This window comes from Theropithecus gelada, chromosome 10 (assembly GCF_003255815.1).
Source record: "Theropithecus gelada isolate Dixy chromosome 10, Tgel_1.0, whole genome shotgun sequence".
Classification (NCBI taxonomy): Eukaryota; Metazoa; Chordata; class Mammalia; order Primates; family Cercopithecidae; genus Theropithecus; species Theropithecus gelada.
Window position 1 is genome coordinate 69,761,731 of NC_037678.1, and position 19,063 is coordinate 69,780,793.

Here is a 19,063-nt window from a genome sequence, read left to right on the forward strand (position 1 = left end):
CTTCAGATTGCACTCCAGCCACCACACCTTCACCGAGACTTTCCTGACCACCGCCCCCAAGAAGAAATCAGGTTTCCACGCATTCAACCCTCATAGAAACTCCTACTTTTCCATGGCACTTAATATACTTTATAATTATAAATGAAAGTATTAATATTTGATTAGTACCTGCCTTCTTGATATACACTGAACATTCATATTCTCCAAAAATGTATGTTAAAACCTAATCCTCAATGTGAGAGTATTCACAGGTGTGGCCTTTGGAAGGTTATTAGGATAGAAGGGCAAAACCCTCACAAACAGAATCAGTGCCTTTATAAAAGAGGTCCTAGGCTAGGCATGGCGGCTCATGCCTAGAATCCCAGCACTTTGAGGGGCCAAGGAAGGAGAATTGTTTGAGGCCAGGAGTTCAAGACCAGCCTGGGCAACAGAGCAAGACCACATCTCTACAAAAAAAAAAAAATTTTAATTAGGCAGGCATAGTGACACACACTTGTAGTCCTAGCTATTCAGGAGGCTGAGGCAGAAGGATCACTTGAGCCCAGGAGTTCAAGGCTGCAGTGAGCTGTAATTATGCCACCACACTCCAGCCTGGGCAATAGAGCAAGATCCTGTCTCTTAAAAAAATAAAACAAAAATAAGAGGCTCACAGAGATCCCTTGTCCTCTTTACCATGTAAGAAAATGGCCATCTATGAACCAGGAAGTGGCCCTCAGCAGTCACTGAATTTGCCAGTGCTTTGATCTAAGAATTTCCTTCAGAACTGTAAGAAATAATTTTCTGTTGTTATAAGCCACCTACTCTATGGTATTCTGTTATAACAGCCTGAGTGAACGAAGACAGAAATTGGTACCAGGGGTGGGGTGCTATGGTAACAAATACCTAAAAATGTCAGAAGTGGTTTTAGAACCAGGTAATGTCAGCTAGGCAGGGTGGCTCACGCCTGTAATCCCAGCACTTTGGGAACTGAGACAGGTGGATCACTTGAGGCCAGGAGTTCAAGACCAGCTTGGCCAACATGACGAAACCCTGTCTCTACTAAAAATACAAAAAATTAGCCAGCTGTGGTGGCACACACTTATAATCCCAGCTACTTGGGAGGCTGAAGCACGAGAATCACTTGAACCTGGGAGGTGGAGGTTGTAGTGAGCCAAGACTGCACTACTGCACTCCAGCCTGGGCCATAAAGCAAGACTCTGTCTTTAAAAAAAAAAAAAAAAAAAAAAAAAAAAAAAAAAAGTAGGTAATAGGTAGAGGATGGAAGGTCCATGCTAGAAAAAGCCTGCATTGCTACGCATAGACCATTAAGGGTGATTTCAGTGAGGGCCTAGAAAGAAAAGAGGACAGATGCAGAGAAAGCCTCAGTATTCTTAGAGAATACCTAAGTAATCCTGAACAGAATTTTGGTAGAAATATGGATGTTAAAGACCATTCTGGTGAAGTCTTGACAGAAATGAGAAACATGTTATTGGAAACTAGAGGAAAGGTCCTACTTGTTACAAAATGGCAAAGAACTTGGCTGAATCATATTTGTGTTCTAGTGTTTTGAGGCAGGTAGAACTTGCAAGATAAGAAATTGGATATTTCACTGAGGAAATTTCTATGTAACATAATGAAGGAGTTGCCTGGTTCCTCCTGACAACTTATAATAAAATGCAACGAGAGAAATGGTTTAAAAACCAAACTGTTAATCAAAAAGGAAGCAGAATCCAGGAGTACATGCCTGTAACCCAGTACTTTGGGAGGCCAAGACAGGAGGATTGCTTGAAGCCAGGAGTTTAAGACCAGCTTGTGTAACATAGCAAGACCCCATATCTATAAAAAAAATTTTTTTAATTAGCCAGGCATGGTGGTATGTGCCTGTAGTCCTAGCTACCCTGGAGGCTGGGGTGGGAGGAGCTGAGGCTGCTGTGAGCTATAACCTCATGACTACACTCCAGCCTGGGTGACAGGGTGAGACCCCGTGTCTTAAAAAAAAAAAAAAAAAAAAAAGGAAGCAGAACTTAAAAGATTCATCCTATCCATATAGAAAGGAATGAGAAAGCCTGTTCAGAATAGAACATTGATATGGTTTGGCTCTGTGTCCCCACCCAAACCTCATCTTGAATTGTAATCCCTATATGTCGAGGGAGGGACCTGGTAGGAGGTGAATGGATCATAGGGGCAGTTTCCCTCATGCTGTTCTCGTGATAGTGAGTGAGTTCTCACAAGATCTGATGGTTTAAAAGTGGCAGTTTCCCTTGCACTCTCTCCTGCCACCATGTAAGATGTGCCTTGCTTCCCCTTCACTATGATTGTAAGTCTCCTGAAGCCCCCTCCTAGCCATGCAGAACTGTGAGTCAATTAAACCTTTTTTCTTCATAAATTACCCAGTCTCAGGCATTCTTTATAGCAGTGTGAAAACAAACTAATACAATCATTAAAGACATAGCCAAGCACTGTTTGATGAGATTAGTATGGATCAGCCAACCCAACAGAAGCCAGTGCTGTTCTCCAAGACAATGAAAGAATGACCCTGAAGGCAATTCAGAAATCGTTAGGACTGTCCCTCCCATCACCAGCCCAGAGTACAAGGGCCCTGGGGGCAGAATGGTTTCAAGGGAATGGCCACCAGTGCCCACGGGACCACAGTACACTTTACCATCATCGCCTAACTTCACAGGCTCCATTCTTCATGCTCCTTGACCACTCTAGGTGTGGCTCCTGTGGACCATGGTACAGCATGGGTTACACTCAGCAGAGCTGGGAGGACACGGCTGCCTCCACTACCTAGATTTCAAAGGACAGGGCCTCCCAGCAGAGCCACAGCCTTGGAATTGCAGCCCCACAGGGCCAGGGGGCTCATGCAGGGAAGTGCCACAGGGGCAGGGCCCAGGCATAGAGCCACCAGGGGGGCAAGGCTCCCCAAATCTGTAGGTGTAGGGCTGCCCAGAGTCTTAGGGTTCTGATCACCTGCCTGGCAAAGCTGCAGGGGCAGAACTGCCACCCCAGCAGTCCTGAAGGGCAGGGCAGCAAGCTGAAGAGGATTATCTTTGAGATTTAAGGTCTACTAGTATTTGCCCCGATGGATTTTTGACTTGCTCAGGACCTGTCCCTCCTTTCTCCTTTCCCATCTCTCCCTTGTATCTATCCTATGCCTGTCCCACCATTCTATTTTGGAAGTATGTAACATGTTAGTATCACAGGTTCACAGCTAGAGGGGAATTCGCTTCAGAATGAATTGTACCTTGAGACTCACCCATATTTTATTTAGGTGATATTTAGATGATATTTTGGACTTAGACGTTAAAGTTGATACTGGAACAAGTTAAGACTTTGGGGGTTACTGGGATGAAATGAATATATTTTGCATGAGAGAAGACATGAATTTTGGGAAGTCAGGGATGGAATGCCATAGATTGAATTTTGGTCCCAAAATTCATATATTGAAGCCTAATCCCCAAGGCGAGCATATTTGGAGGTGGGGCCTTGGGAGGTGATGAGGTCATGAAAATGGAGCCCTCATGAATGGGATTAGTGCCCTTAAAAAGGACGCCCCAGAGAGATTTCTTACCCCTTCCACCATGTAAGCTTACAGTAAGAAGACAGCTGTCTATGAATCAGGAAGTGGGCCCTCACCAGGCAGCAAATCTGCTGGCGCCTTGTCTGGAACTTCCCCATCTCCAGAACTCTGATAAATAAATTTATGTTGTTTATAAGCAACTCAGTCTATGATATTCTGTTACAGCAGCCCGAATGGACTAAGACATTCCCCCACTGAACTAGATACTCCAAGAGGATAAAGACTCCAACATTCTTGTTTATACCCATCCCAGGCACCTAGCAAAAGGCCAAGAATATATTAGCCTCAATGAAAATGAATGAATGGATGGATGAGCAGATGAAGCAACAGTCATTAACCACCACTAACTTCCTGCATGGTGTTCCAACCACCAGGAAAGCTCGGAATGGAGGAACCCATCTGAAGAGAGAACATGCAGCTACTGGGACCTACTCACCATGCATGCTTTCTACTCACAGAAAATGCGTGATTCTCTTACTCCACCCTGTCACATAGAACACTTTGTTCATATGGATAATCCCACTAATCTGTTGAAAATGAAAGAAAACAGAATTAGAAAACTTCTCAGAGAAAATGGCTCTGGGCCCTAAATGCCTTCCTAAAGGTGCCAAGCAAGAAGTCAAACCTCTCAATGATGATGAGAATCGCCTACAGTTGATACCACCATGTATTTTTCATCATGCGCTCACATCCTATTCCCTCATTTGATGGACTTAGGGTAGGCAGATAGGATAGGCATCCATGTCCATTTTTCAGAGAGAATAGCTGGGAAATGGGCAAGTGACCTGGCTAAGGTCAAGTCATTACTGAGTGATAGGATCTGGAGCAATACTCAACCCCTGGCATCTTGACTAAGTACACTTTCTTTTCTTTTCTTTTCTTTTTTTTTAAGATGGAGTTTCACTCTTGCAGCCCAGGCTGGAGTGCAATGGCGCGATCTCGGCTCACTGCAGCCTCCACCTCCCAGTTTGTCCTGCCGCAGCTTCCTGAGTAGCTGGGATTACAGGCAGCCACCACCACGCCTGGCTAATTTTTTTTTTGTATTTTTAGTAGAGATGGGGGTTTCACCATATTAGCCAGGCTGGTCTCGAACTCCTGGCTTCAGGTGATCCCCCTGCCTCGACCTCCCAAAGTGCTGAGATTACAGGCATGAGCCACTGCCTGGCCAGCTAAGTACACATTCTGAGTTGGTTAAAGGTCTGTGTCACAAAAGTTAGGGTGGAACTGCTGACTTTGTCCTATGCCACTCCCATGGACTGGCCCTATAATAATACTGTCAGGCATTTCCCAAATAGGGGTGACCATGGGTGGCTGTGAATTAACTGATCCCACTGCTAGAAATGCAATCCAAAGCTCCAGTATGAGGAATGAGAAGTGCTAGCAAATTTAAAGAGCAACAGTAGCTAACCTTAGTGGAAACCCATTAGTCCAGGCACTGTTAGCTGTCTTCATTTCATGCCTGAGACACAGAGGCTCCTGGAGGTTTGAAGCCAGGCCACCTGACTATGATGAACACCCTTTCAGAGAGGTCCAAAAATAATGCATCCCAGGGTCACAAGAGCTGTGCTTTGCTTCCCAAGAGGCTGTCCCTGGCTCTAGTTAACAAGCAAGACTGACCTCCAGCTGGTCCGGATTGGGAAAGGTCAACAGGCATTTGCCAATGTTGTAGTTCCACATCTTCATTGTGCCATCCCGCAAACCTGTGAGTAGGCACCGCTCTGACTCATCCAGGGCCATGGCAGTCAGCTCCACGTGCTGGCCCCCAGACACGGAGAACTCCATCGTCTTCCTGCCCGTCACGACCTCCCACACACTCACGGTGCCGCGCAGGCAGCCACTCACCACCTGTGGAGAGCACACAGCTGGGGGCTGCTGGAGAGGCCGGGGACTCCACTCCCAAGGGTGGTCTCTAGCCTGCCTTGGCCCCTCCCCTCCACCCACTGAAAAAACAGACGTTCAGGGCCCCCTGCTATACATAAGCCACTCTTGACAACAGGACCTCCTCTGCCCTGTATCACAGGGCAGTGCAAACTGGAACATTTGGTGAAGGCCTGTTAACTCAGAAATGGCACTTACCAGGATCTAGCCAAAGAAAATAATCCCTATGTGGAAAAGACATTACTGAAGCAACATTAATCGTGACCACCCCGTCAAAAAAATAAGAAATAAACTAACTGCTCCTAAGTAGGGAAATGTTGAGAATAAGGATGGTCATGCCACTCAATGAAACATTTTGCCACCATGACCATTTTATAATGCAAGAATAGCAGGTGAGGCCGGGTGCAGTGGCTCATGCCTGTAAGCCCAAAACTTTGGGAGGCCGAGGTGGGTGGATCACTTGAGGTCAGAAGTTTGAGACCAGCCTGGCCAACATGCTGAAACCCTGTCTCTACTAAAAATACAAAAATTAGCTGGGGGTGGTGGTGCATGCCTGTAAGCCCAGCTACTTGGGAGGCTGAGGCAGGAGAATCACTTGAACCCAGGAGGCAGAGGTTGCAGTGAGCCAAGATCCCACTGCACTCCAGCCTGGGCAACAGAGCAAGACCCTGGCAAAAAAAAAAAAAAGTAGCCGGTGAGGTGGTTTTGGACCAACCCTCCCTAATGAGAGCATCTAGAAAAGCTGAGAAATTTTTTTTTTTTTTTTTTGAGACGGAGTCTCGCTCTGCCGCCCAGGCTAGAGTGCAGTGGCCGGATCTCAGCTCACTGCAAGCTCCGCCTCCCGGGTTTACGCCATTCTCCTGCCTCAGCCTCCCAAGTAGCTGGGACTACAGGCGCCCGCCACCTCGCCCAGCTAGTTTTTTGTATTTTTTTTTTTAGTAGAGATAGGGTTTCACCGTGTTAGCCAGGGTGGTCTCGATCCCCTGACCTCGTGATGTGCCCGTCTTGGCCTCCCAAAGTGCTGGGATTACAGGCTTGAGCCACCGCGCCCGGCCTTTTTTTTTAATTCTAAAGAAACTTTTTTAAGGTACTGAAGAGCCTAAGCCCTAAGGCAGTGAGAGATGGTGGTGGCAGGAGCCAGGATGGGAGAGAAGCCCAGAATGGGGGGCTCCAAGCTTGTACACCCAATGCAGCGCCCCTGTCCAGAGCCTGGGCCAGACAAGAGGCCCCAGTGGATGGGAGTGAGCAGAGGGCCTCAGGCAGCAGTCCCTCCTGTCCTCACACCTCAGAAGCAACTCCTCATGCCCAGCTGCCCTGTCCAACCCAGAGACTCCACGCAGGACCAAGGTGCTGCCTGCGCCTGGGCCTCCCTCCCTTCCTACAATGAACAAAGCCAAGTTATGGCTTCCCTGGAAAGAGATGCCCAAGAACAGCACCCACTCTGGGAACCTAGGAAAGCGCCCCACAACTAGCCCTCTGTCTCACACTCCATGGAAAGAAGGCCCGGTCCAGAGCCGACCCAAGGCGCTCAGCCAAGGGCATGAGGCCCAGGAGAGTTAGGCGAGCCCATGGCTAATGGATGGAGCTCCGAGCTGATCCCACGCCAGCCCATCTGCAGAGCTGCTTTCTGTGTCTATCCCACCGCCCCAGCACCACCATCAAGGCTGTAAGAGTTCCCAGTGTGCCATGGGAGCTGACTACAGACCCAGGCACACAGGGAGGTCTGGTCCTCTCCTGTGTCACCTGGTGTTCCTACCAGCCTCAGAGGCGAGCCCTGGGCCACTCACCTGCTTAAAGATCTTGCTGTAGAGGACAGCACACAGGGGTGAGCAGTGAGTGGTCCTCTTCCTTGCTTTGATAGGCCCCTGGGCCTCTAAGTACCCTTTTAGGATCCCAATCTGTAGGTGAGGAAAGGGCAGAGAGCTCGTCTGTCAGAAGGGCCCTGCTCACAATGATGGGCCGCTGGGAAAAACTTCCAATAAATCACAACATCAAGACATCCTGACCACACGCAGGCCTGATTCCAGCAGACTCCAGGTTCCTCAGCAGGCCTGCAGATACCCCCACCCTACTCCGTGGCTCCCGCTCCCCGGGACTGAGCCTCCCAAACCCTAGTGTTCCTAGAACCCCAAATTCCAAGTCCAAGGTCCCTTTCACCTTATAACTTCTGAGAAGCTGAAGCCTCGATCAGATGTTCCCTCCGGGAAGCCCTCCCTGCCTCCCCGTTGCTAAGGATTCCTCTGTGTTCCAGAAAGCACTTAGCACACAACGCTACCATAACACACAGCACTTTCTACTGAAATTATCTGTTTTTCTTCTACCCTGTGGGTTCCTAGAGAGATGGGACAGTATCTTTGTCATATATTCTCAGTTCACGACAAAAGGCAGGGGGTTGATAAGGTTTGGTGATCTGAAATGAACTTCAAAGGCCTATTTAATTCAACAAATGCTGACCACCTGTCTGGCACTCAGCAAGGAGATAAAGGAACCCATGACCTTCCTTCTCAAGAAAACTGCCGTCTACGGGAGAGCTAGCCAAGTGCATAAGGATGACAAATGTGTCACCAGCCAGGGTGGTTCAGCCCACAGAGCATGGGAGGCCTTCGTGGAGCTCAAGCACCGTGGCCCCCACGTCTCCTTTCTGGACTTCTGCTCCCATTTATGGGCTGTGGCTCAGCCTTGCAGCTCCCCAAGCCTCCATCTTATTGTGGGCGCCCTTACCCCCATCCTTCACAGGAAGCCCCTCGTGCTTGTCCCAATCTTTCCTGTCCTCCAGGGTCAGTACAGACCTCGCAGGGGTTCCAGCTGAGTCCTGAGTCACAGATGGCCTTCTTCTCTGTGACTCAGTTTCCCCCAGGGTCTCTCCTGCAGAGACGCTGCTCAGATGCGGCCCCTGTTTCCCAGAGTTCATGACTTAGCAGGAAAAACAGTCACGTAATAGTGACAGGACAGAGTTATGAGGCTCGTGACTGAGAGAAGGAACGGGGCCAAGAAAACATGGAAGAAGGGCTCCTAACAGGCCTGAGGTTCAGGGTGGCTCCCAGAGGAAGAAGCTGAGTGCGGACAGAGCAGACAGCAGCAGCAGCTGCAGAGACAGTGACAGGCTGGAGGCCTAGAAACAGGATTTCAGGAAATCCCAAGACACGGCCCCTCACAGGCCAGGCCACAGAGTCCAGCCACTTCAGCAGTCCCAGGAGGGACAGGACGCGGCCACCCCTTGGGTGTCCCATGGGATTCAGACCCTGGCCCTCTACCTGCGGCCTCGACCCCACTCCCTCCTGGGACAGCACTCACTGAGTAGGTGCTGCAGATGAGGGTATTGTCCTTCTCGAAGAAGTAGGCACTGGTGATGGGGCAGTTTCCCAGGGCAAAAAACTTCCCGCAGAAGGACTGGAGGCATATGTAGTCCAGCATGTCCCACACGCGAATATTCTGGGGGATGGGAAATAGGCAAGAGGCTGAGCATGGGTGCTCGGGGATGTAGCTGGCTCCTGAAGCCTTGGGGGTGCCTCCAGCGGACAAGCCCAGGGCACATCATCCGTCCAAGAACTTCCAACACACACACATGGTGTTGGCACCATCACACCCAGCAGCAGAGAGGCTACTCTTGTGCTCAGATAACCCAAGCACACAGTGAGTGAGGGCCGGGCACAGCTCCACCCCCCAGCCTGCCCCCAGGCCTCCACCCTGCTGGAGCAGCTGAATTCACTGGCTGGGCACAAAAGCCAAGCCAGGCAGCACATGCTGGCCCCAGGCCCTCCCTTGCTGCCACTCCAGCCTGGGACACAGTCCGACAGTGGCTACCAACATAGTTGCCACAGTGACCTGCCTGTCCCCAGAGGAGCCCCTCCCATTCCTCCCAGGTGAAGGAACCTTCCCTAGAGGGCCCCACGGAAGTCCTTCCAAGACCCTCACTTCTTGGAGGCATCCTCTGCCCGTGGCTGACTGGGGACCTCAGGGAGCCCGTCCCTGTCCCCATGCCCCCAGACTCAGACCCTTCATCAGAGGCAATGATCCCAGCTCCCAGGGCTTCTGGGAAAATTCCAGACAGGAGGGTGTGTGGATATGTTGGAGAGGGTGGTCTGGGTGACCCTGAGGGCCCTGACAATTCATCTCCAGAGTCCCAGAAAACATAACCTGTCCCCTAAAGGAGGGCCCCAAGCACTGCAGGACCACAGCCCAGCAGACTGGGCAGTATCCTGAGCCTACAGCTGCAGAGGAGCACAGTGGCAGGTCCCGAGTGGGAGCCCTGGCATGTGGGAAAGGCCAAGCCCGGCCCTGATGACCAGGCAGCTGAGGAGGGGTCACTAGAGCAGCTGAGAGGTGAAGATCGAGGGCAGGGCAGCACAGGCAAATGGCTGCCATGCATTGCACAACTCCCCTGCGCCAAATGCTGCACTGCTGTTTTGCTGCTGGTTCTCTAAACTACTCAACAGCCCATTCTATGGATGGGGAGACTGAGGCTCAGAAAAGGGAAGGATTTGCCAGGGTCACAAAGTAAGAAGCCAGGCTGGGCTACCTGGGAACCCAGCTCTGGGGACATGCTCAGAGGCTCATGGCCACCCTCGTCTTCCTTCCACCTGAGGCCTCCTCCTAGGCCTTTGGCCAGATGTGGGGCTGTGGGCAGGGAGGTCATGCCATTCCTCTGGCTAATGTGTTTCCCTGAGGAACAGAAGGAGTCGGGCGGACTGTCGGGGCAGACCTTGTCCTTGGAGACACTGATGAGGATGCTGCTGTTCCTGCTGTCCACGAGGATGTGTGTCACTGAGGTCTGGTGTCCCTTCATCAGCCACACGGGCCTCTTTGAGACAAAGGGGTTCCACAGGCGGATGAAGGCATCGTAGCCACCAGTCACTGGGGTCAAGACGTGGGTGTCAATCCCAGGGGCCTCCACTGGGGACCTTCACCCACTGGTGAAGGTGGTGCCCAGAAGTGGGGAGAAGAGCAGCAGGACCAGAAGCTGCACAGCCCTCTCCTGAGCTCTGGTGGTCCCCCCATCCCCAGCAGCCCTCCCTCCAGCAGCTTCTGGGTGACATGAAGATGACTTACCCAGGAAGTTCCTCTCTGGGCAGTAATCAAAGCAAAGAATCCCTTTCCTTACATGCAGCACTGACAACCTACAATATCAAAGGAGTGAGGGCTGCAGGGCCGGGAGCAGTGGCCCTAAGAGAGCCTCTGAGACTGAGCCTGGGGTGGGAGGAGCTGGAGGCAGAGCCTCCCAGGAGGTCTAGGGAGGAGTCACTACCTCTCCATTCCAGGAGAGAAGCAGCCCCAGAGACCACCCAGCATTCCCTCTGCCGCCAAGTCAGGGCTCAGCACCACAGGAAAAGCAGCAGCCTGGTCCCGACCCCAAACCAACAGCCCACAGGGCAGATGCCACTTTCCAGGTATAGACAGCTCCCAGGCAGGAGCTACTCCTGACATTTGTGAAGCATCTGGCATCATGCCAAGGGCAAGTTTGATTTTCACATCAACTGTACTGGGACAGGCATCTTCCCATCCATGATACAAATCAAGAAAAAAGCCAGGGAGGGCCACACTTGCCTTCCCCTAGCCTTCTCCCTGAAGCAGGCCATAGAACACTGATTCCACTGGTGCCCACTCTATACCTATACCTGGGGGAAAGGAATGTCCCTTTTTTTTTTTTTTTTTTTTTTTGAGACAGAGTCTCATTCTGTCGCCCAGGCTGGAGTGCAGTGGTGCAATCTCGGCTCACTGCAACCTCCGCCTCCCAGGTTCAAGTGATTCTCCTGCCTCAGCCTCCCGAGTGGCTGGGATTACAGGTATCTGCCAGCACGCCTGGCTAATTTTTGTATTTTTAGTAGAGACGGGCTTTCACCATGTTGGCCAGGCGGGTCTGGAACTCCTGATCTCAGGTGAGCCGCCCACCATGGCCTCCCAAAGTGCTGGGATTACAGGCACGAGCCACTGAACCCAGCCAGAATGTCCTTATTTCTGAAGACACAGGGACACAGAGAGGGATCTGGACAAAGAGTTTACTGCCATCAGATGGTACTAGTCCAATCATCCTGCATGACTGTCCATTCTTCACCAAACTTCGCATAAAAATACACAGGCGTCCCTGTCTCTTTGTTTTTTTTCCCAGAAGGCTCCCATATCACATGAAACTTAAATGTGCATGCTTTTCTCTTGTTCATCTGCCTTTTGTTATCAGGGTCTCAGACATAAACCTTGCAATGGGTGAAGAAAAAATATTACTCCACCCACACAGGGGTCAGGATTCAGACCTAGGGTGGACACGGCAGGAGGTGACAGGAAGTTCAGTAAGCAGTGATCCAGGAGAGGAGAGGCTCATCAGGGCCAGGTGAGGCTCAGAGGGCCAGAGAGGCCCAGACAGGAGTTCCAGGAAGCCCAGGGCCCCGCAGCCCTCACAGGCCTGAGAGCCCCAGATGCTCTGTGCCTACGCCCATGCCCATGCCTCTCATCCACAACATCCTGCCCCGCCCCCTCCTTCTACTACACTCTTCAAAACCCCATTCTGGCCGGGCACAGTGGCTCACACCTATAATCCCAGCACTTTGGGAGGCCAAGGCGGCCGGATCACCTGAGGTCAGAAGTTCCAGACCAGCCTGGCCAACATGGTAAAACCTCATCTCTACTAAAAATACAAAAATTAGCCAGGCATGCTGGTATGTGCCTGTAATCCCAGCTACTCGGGAGGCTGAGGCAGGAGAATCGCTTGGACCTCGGAGGTGGAGATTGCAGTGAGCCGAGATTGCACCACTGCACTCCAGCCTGGGCGACAGAGACAGACTCAGTACCCCCTGCCTCCACCCCGCAAAACAAAACAAAAACAAAACAAAAAACAACAAAACAAAACTCTATTCAGGTGTGGTGGCTCACACCTGTAATTCCAGCACTTTAGGAGGCCGAGGGAGGAGGACTGCTTGAGCCCAGGAGTTCAAGACCAGCCTGAGCAACATAGTAAGCGCACGCCTCTACAAAAAATAAATTAGCTGGGCTTGGTGGCACGCACCTGTAGTCCCAAATACTTGCAAGGCTGAGGTGGGAGGATTGCTAGAACCCAGGAGGTTGAGGCTGCAGTAAACTGTGATCATGCCACTGCACTCCAGCCTGGGGGACAGGGCAAGAACCTGTCCACGAAAAACACAAAAAGACTCCATTCAGGCCAGACACGGTGGCTCATGCCTGTAATCCCAGCACTTTGGCAGGCCGAGGCAGGAGGATCCCTTGAGGTCAAGAGTTCAAGACCAGCCTGGGCAACACAGCCAGATCCCATCTATACAAAAAAATTAAAAATTAGCTAGGCATGATGGTACACCTGCAGTCCCAGCTACTTATGAAGGTGAGGCAGGAGGATCGCTTGAGCCTGGGAGTTTGAGGTTACAGTGAGCTCCAGCCTGGGTGACAAAACAAGACCCTGCCACAGGAAAAAAAAAAAAAAAAAACCAAAAACTCCATTCAAAGGCATCTGTAATAGGGCCCCTGGCCCCCTGACACAGCATGCCCTCCACTGAACTGACCCCTCACCCGGCTCCTCCACCACACCCGGGGGACCTAAGCCAGGTGCCTGGGCGTCAACCTGGACATCATGGCTCCCATTATCCAGCCTGGCCCCAAGTCCTCCTTACCCATTTCCCTCCGCTCCCATGACCGCTGCTAGCCCAGGCCCCTGACTTTGCCGTATCAGCCTCCCAGCCAGTTCCTTCATCTCCAGCCTTGCTCCCCTTTAAATCATCTCTCCAGAGCCACAAGGATTCCTCTAAAAATCAAAGCTTCAAAGAGAACAGATGGCAGTACACACATTTCATTTATTGCCAAACAAGATATTCCTCCCTCCACAAGTAAATGTGCTGCCGAAAAATGTTCTGGAAGAATGGTCACCAGAATGTTAGTAGAAATTATTTCAGGCCGATTCACATATTCATCAACAAAGATTTCCTGGCTCCTACTCCTGCCAGGATTACCAGGGGCACAGACATGAGGCTTCTGCCATAGGGGGTTTTCCTTCTAGAGGGAAACAGCAGGAGTAAGTGGACACACCAAAGGGAGACGGACATTTACAAATCATGGCAAGTCCTGCAAGGGACATAAGCACATGGCTTTGACGGAGGACAACAGAAGGAGGCTCACTTCTGCCGGCCTCTCTGAGTAGGGTCCAGGGCTGCGGAGACCTGAAGGGTGAGAAGGAGTCGGCCCCGGGGAGCCCAGGGGAGGGGTGAGGCTTCGGTTGGAGGGAGCAGCCTGTGCAAGGCTGGTGTGGTGGGCACCAGGTGGGCCAGGAGGAGAGGGCATGAGAGGACATGGGAGAGGCGGGCAGGGCCGGATCCACAGCCCTGGCCAGGAGCTGCTGAAGGCTCCATACAGGGCCCTGGCTGGATCAGATCTGTCGATGGTTGCGGGTCAGGGAACGTGGCCTGAGGGGACGCAGCGAGGCTGCTAAGAGGGCCACGGCAAGCAGTTCAGGTGGGATATGACGGTAGCTTCAACTAGGTGGTGGTGGCAGAAGTGAAGGAAGAGGGGACAGTGGGGGAGACTTCGGGGGTCAGTCCACACACTCAGCACCAGCTCCTGCCACCACACCCGCTCCATCAGATTTGCTCCTGGCTCGAACCATCTGAGAACTCAGGTGAGGCTGGCTGCAGGGAAGCCAGACCCTCAGGCCCACACTGCCTTGGAGGCTGAGGCTGACTCCATAGGCAGAGGTTGGGGTGCCAATGCCAGGCCCCACCCACAGAGGCTATGCCCTAAGATGGCATTGCCAAGCAAGTGGTCAATGGTGCCACCTGCCGGCCTGTACATTGCACTGCATGCAGCCAAGAATGCATGGGTGTGCCACCACTCTCAGCTAATTTTTCAATTTTTTGTATAGATGGGATCTTGCCGTGTTGCCCAGGCCGGTCTTGAACTCCTGGCCTCAAGGGATCCTCCTGCCTTGGCCTCCTTAAGTGCTAGGATTACAGGCGTGAGCCACCGTGTCTGGCCCAAATGGAGTCTTTTGTCTTTTCTGAAGACAGAGTCTTAAGAGCGCTATCACCCAGGCTGAAGGAAGGGAGCATGTGTCTCTGTGTTTGTGTAAATATATTCTCTACCCTACCCCAAAAATACATCCCCAATCCCTTCATCCTATAACACAGCCCAGCTCCAGACCACCATCCTATACAGCCTCAACTATTGCAGTGGCCTCTTCACTGGCGTCCCCACTGCCACCTCTGCCCATGGACACTCTACCTGCAACATATAAGTCAGACCACACTAGTTCTCTGCCCAAAACCATCCCAGAACCGTGCTTATATCTACTTCTGAATATTGTAAGAAGATACTCTGAGGTTCTTAGGGAAATATTAATGTGGACTAACTACTAAGTGATATGAAAGAATTAATACTATTTTATCTATTTTTGTGTGTGTTTGAAACTTTTTATAATGAAATATTAATTTAAAATTAATTAATTTAAAAAACAAGGCTGGGCGCAGTGGCTCACGCCTGTAATCCCAGCACTTTGGGAGGCCAAGGCGGGTGAATCACAAGATCAAGAGATCAAGACCACCCCAAATGGCGAAACCCCGTCTCTACTAAATATACAAATATTAGCCGGGCATGATGGCACGTGCTTGTAATCCCAGCTACTCAGGAGGCTGAGGCAGGAGAATCTCTTGAACCCGGGAGGTGGAGATTGCAGTGAGCTGAGATCACACCACCGCACTGCAGCCTGGGTGTCGCAGCAAGACTCTGTCTCAATCTGTCAATCAATTACAAGAGCATACCACAGACAGCAGAGCTGTGCAAAGGCCCTGGGGCAGGAGCATGCCTGAGCCTGAAGGAGGCCAGTGGAGCTGAGTGGGCAGGTGGAGGCAGTGAGGTCAGGAAGGCAGCAGGCCCAGCCCACGGAAGCCCTCCTGGCCCTGGTGAGGTGACCCCCTGATATCCTCCTCCCACTGGGACTCAATAAAACAAGATCTGAATGAAACACATATCCACCAAGCTTGTCCAGCTCACGGCCCACAGGCCTCATGCAACCCAGGACAGCTCTGAATGTGGCCCAACACAAATTCATACACTTTCTTATAACATTATGAGATTTTTTTGTGATTTTTATTTAGCTCATCAGCTATGGTTAGTGTTAGTGTATTTTATGTGTGACTCAAGACAATTCTTCTTCCAGTGTGACCCAGGGAAGCCAAAAGATTGGACACCCCTGATACACACTAAGTGATATCACCACCAGTGCAGACAGATAGCCTCAGCAAACAACTCCAAGCAAACTCCCACCACAAGGCCCCATTCAAAGCACTGAACCCAAGACTGAAACTTCCCCTTCACATCAGACATTCCCGGAGGCCCCCTTTTCCGGCCTGCAGGGAGGTCCAGGACTTGTCTAGAAATGCACACAGTGCACTGTTTGGTTAAAAGGGCCAGGCGCAGTGGCTCACGCCTGTAATCCCAGCACTTTGGGAAGCCCAGGTGGGCGAATCACAAAGTCAAGAGATTGAGACCATCCTGGCCAACATGGTGAAACCCCGTATCTACCAAAAATACAAAAATTAGCTGGGCATGGGGGCACACGCCTGTAGTCCCAGCTACTAAGGAGGCTGAGGCAGGAGAATCGCTTGAACCCAGGAGGCGGAGGTTACAGTGAGCTGAGATTGTGCCACTGCACTCCAGACTGGTGACAGAGCAAGACTCTGTCTCAAAAACAAAAGAAAAAAAGGCACTGGACATATAATGAGGCCCAAGATAAAACTCCAGCTCAAGTGTCTGCTCTAAGACAGTCACTTCCCCTCCCTACGCTTCGGGTTTCCCATCTGTAAAATGAGGAGTTGGACTAAATTAGCTTTATCATCTCAGGATTGAAATTTCCCCTGAAAAACAACCAGGACAGAAAGGGACAGACAGGGGTCTAAATGGCCCTCGGTCTCTGCCCCAACCCAACCCTGGCCTCACCCAGTCTTTCCCCAATACAGGCCTCAAATCTCCTGCTGTTCCCCAAAAAAGACTCTCCTGGGGCTCATTCTTCAGACTGTGCAGGAGCAAAATGTCACAGCCCCAAAGGCTCAAGGAAAAATCTAGGGGCCGGAGGAAAACTATAGGGGCAAGAGCAACCCAGCAGGAAGACTCCACCAGAGAACATACCTGCCAGTTGATCTACCATAAACCGCACAGTAGAAGCCACACAGTAAAAGAACAGAAGTAGGCCAGGCGCGGTGGCTCACGCCTGTAATCCCAGCACTTTGGGAGGCCGAGGTGGGCCTATCACCTGAGGTCAGGAGTTCGAGACCAGCCTGACCAACATAGAGAAACCCTGTCTCAGGCCGGGTGCAGTGGCTCAAGCCTGTAATCCCAGCACTTTGGGAGGCCGAGACGGGTGGATCATGAGGTCAGGAGATCGAGACCATCCTGCCTAACACGGTGAAACCCCATCTCTACTAAAAAAATACAAAAAAGTAGCCGTGCGAGGTGGCAGGCGCCTGTAGTCCCAGCTACTTGGGAGGCTGAGGCAGGAGAATGGCGTAAACCCGGGAGGCAGAGCTTGCAGTGAGCTGAGATCCAGCCACTGCACTCCAGCCTGGGCGACAGAGCAGACTCCGTCTCAAAAAAAAAAAAAAAAGAGAAACCCTGTCTCTACTAAAAATGCAAAATTAGCCAGGCATGGTGGTGCATGCCTGTAATCCCAGCTACTTGGGAGGCTGAGGCAGGAGAATCGCTTGAACCCGGGAGGCGGAGGTTGTGGCAAGCCGAGATCGCACCATTGCACTCTAGCCTGGGCAACAAGAGCGAAACTCCATCACAAACAAACAAACAAACAAAACAAAACAGAAGTGGTAGCTTCTGATAACTGTGTCAAGGAATGGGGATTGAATAAAGAGGGGGCCCCTCAGGACTCTAACCTTCTTTATAATGTTTTCATTTTTTACATGGACAATGCATTTAATACATTCTTGTGTGATTAACTGGTTTTTCTTTTGTTTTTTTTTTTGAGACGGAGTCTTGCTCTGTCGCCCAAGCTGGAGTGCAGTGGCGTAATCTCGGCTCACTGCAAGCTCCGCCTCCTGGGTTCACGCCATTCTCCTGCCTCAGCCTCCAGAGTCGCTGGGACTACAGGTGCCCACCACCACGCCCAGCTAATTTTTTTTTTTGGTATTTTTAGTAGAGATGGGGTTTCACCATGTTAGCCAGGATGGTCTCGATCTCCTGACCTTGTGATCCGACCGCCTCAGCCTCCCAAAGTGCTGGGATTACAGGCGTGAGCCATCACACCTGGTGATTAACTGGTTTTTCAAAAGAAAAGAAAAAACCGCACTCTGGGGTAGAGGAATCTAGACTGAAGGAAACAGACTGGAACCATCTGCAAAGAATCAACGCTGCCAGTTACTGAACACATACCACAGAGGATTCCCTCACACAACCCTTGAAGAAGTGAGGTACACGCTTTCATACCCTTTCACAGATGAGGGAACTGAGGGTCACAGAGGAGGAAGTAACTCACAGTCATCCCTTCATTCAGAAAACATTTCACTGACTGCCACTCACTCTATGCTGGCTTCTATGTTGAGCTTTGCATATAGATCGAGAGATAAAAGAGACTACTGTGTTCTCACTGTGCTGCTGGTGGCGATGCTGGAAAAACTAACCTCCAGAGTCCATACACCAACCACCATCTGCCACTGTCAGCCCCCACAGTCCACTCACCACCCTCCTTCCTTCCAACCCCACTGCCTTAGCCAGGAGAGAAGCACTTCTTACTTGGGTTTTTCAGAGGCTTTGGCTGGCAATACTGTCAGCACCAGAGAGGACTTCTCGACGGCTGAACAGGAGACCACCAGGTTCATCTGGGGGATGAACTTGACCTGCTGACACCAGTTGGGATGGAGAGCCTGGGAAGACAGTAGCAATGGTGAGAGACTCCACCCAAGGACAACTTTCCAGGCCCAGCCCCCAGAACATGACCAGGTGTTGGGACTGGAGGCGCCCAGATATCACGGAGTCTAATGCCCTTCTCCTCGCGATCACAAAGTGATGTGGCCCCGCAGTCCTGGCCCAGTTCCTAGGACCAGCACTGGCCATCACTTGTCACTGAAAATGTTTAAGAGCACACAAGCGTAGTTTCATTTGAAATCCTGTCAGTTAGAGGATGGGGAGGGTCAGGCCCATACTAATCATCTCCCGCGAGGGGAGAAAGGATGAATTCGAGTCTGTCCAGGCCACAGTCGAGTTATCCACATGGAGCCACCTCTACAGATGGGCTGTGCTCCTGGCCCACTGCCACCATCCATGTTTGTCATACAGTGGACTGCTCACGGAAGCACAGAGGGCAGGAGAATGTTCATTTCGCTGCAACTTGAGCCACAAAAGATGACACGCAGTCGAAGGGGCTGGCTGGGCTCTGAATTCTCTGGCCCCAGCTCTGTGACTTGGACCAGCGCTTGGCCTCCCAATCTAGAGATTTTCCTCTCCGGGACAAGATTGGAAAAGGCAGGTTGGAGAGATTGGTTCATCAAATATTTCTTCAGTGCTTTCTACATGCAAGACCCTGAGCTGGGTTTTACACACACTGTCACCAAGCGTCTGTCACAATGAAGGCACTGAATTTAAGACACTTTGGGAGGCCAAGGTAGCTAGACCAGCCTGGGCAACATAGTG

General features: G+C 51.2%; 1 protein-coding gene across 1 annotated transcript in view; it reads right to left on the reverse strand.

Annotated features, from left to right (window-relative positions):
- The window catches only part of EFCAB8 (EF-hand calcium binding domain 8), a 106,954-nt gene that overhangs the window by 44,193 nt on the left and 43,698 nt on the right, over window positions 1-19,063 (reverse strand). The window contains exons 11-17 of the mRNA XM_025398228.1: window positions 18,167-18,297; window positions 10,490-10,557; window positions 10,143-10,294; window positions 8,735-8,872; window positions 7,228-7,338; window positions 5,180-5,407; window positions 4,019-4,089 (exon numbers count right to left, since the gene is read on the reverse strand). Of these exons, the coding sequence (XP_025254013.1) occupies window positions 4,019-4,089; window positions 5,180-5,407; window positions 7,228-7,338; window positions 8,735-8,872; window positions 10,143-10,294; window positions 10,490-10,557; window positions 18,167-18,297 (899 nt within the window). The remainder of the gene's footprint in view (window positions 1-4,018; window positions 4,090-5,179; window positions 5,408-7,227; window positions 7,339-8,734; window positions 8,873-10,142; window positions 10,295-10,489; window positions 10,558-18,166; window positions 18,298-19,063) is intronic.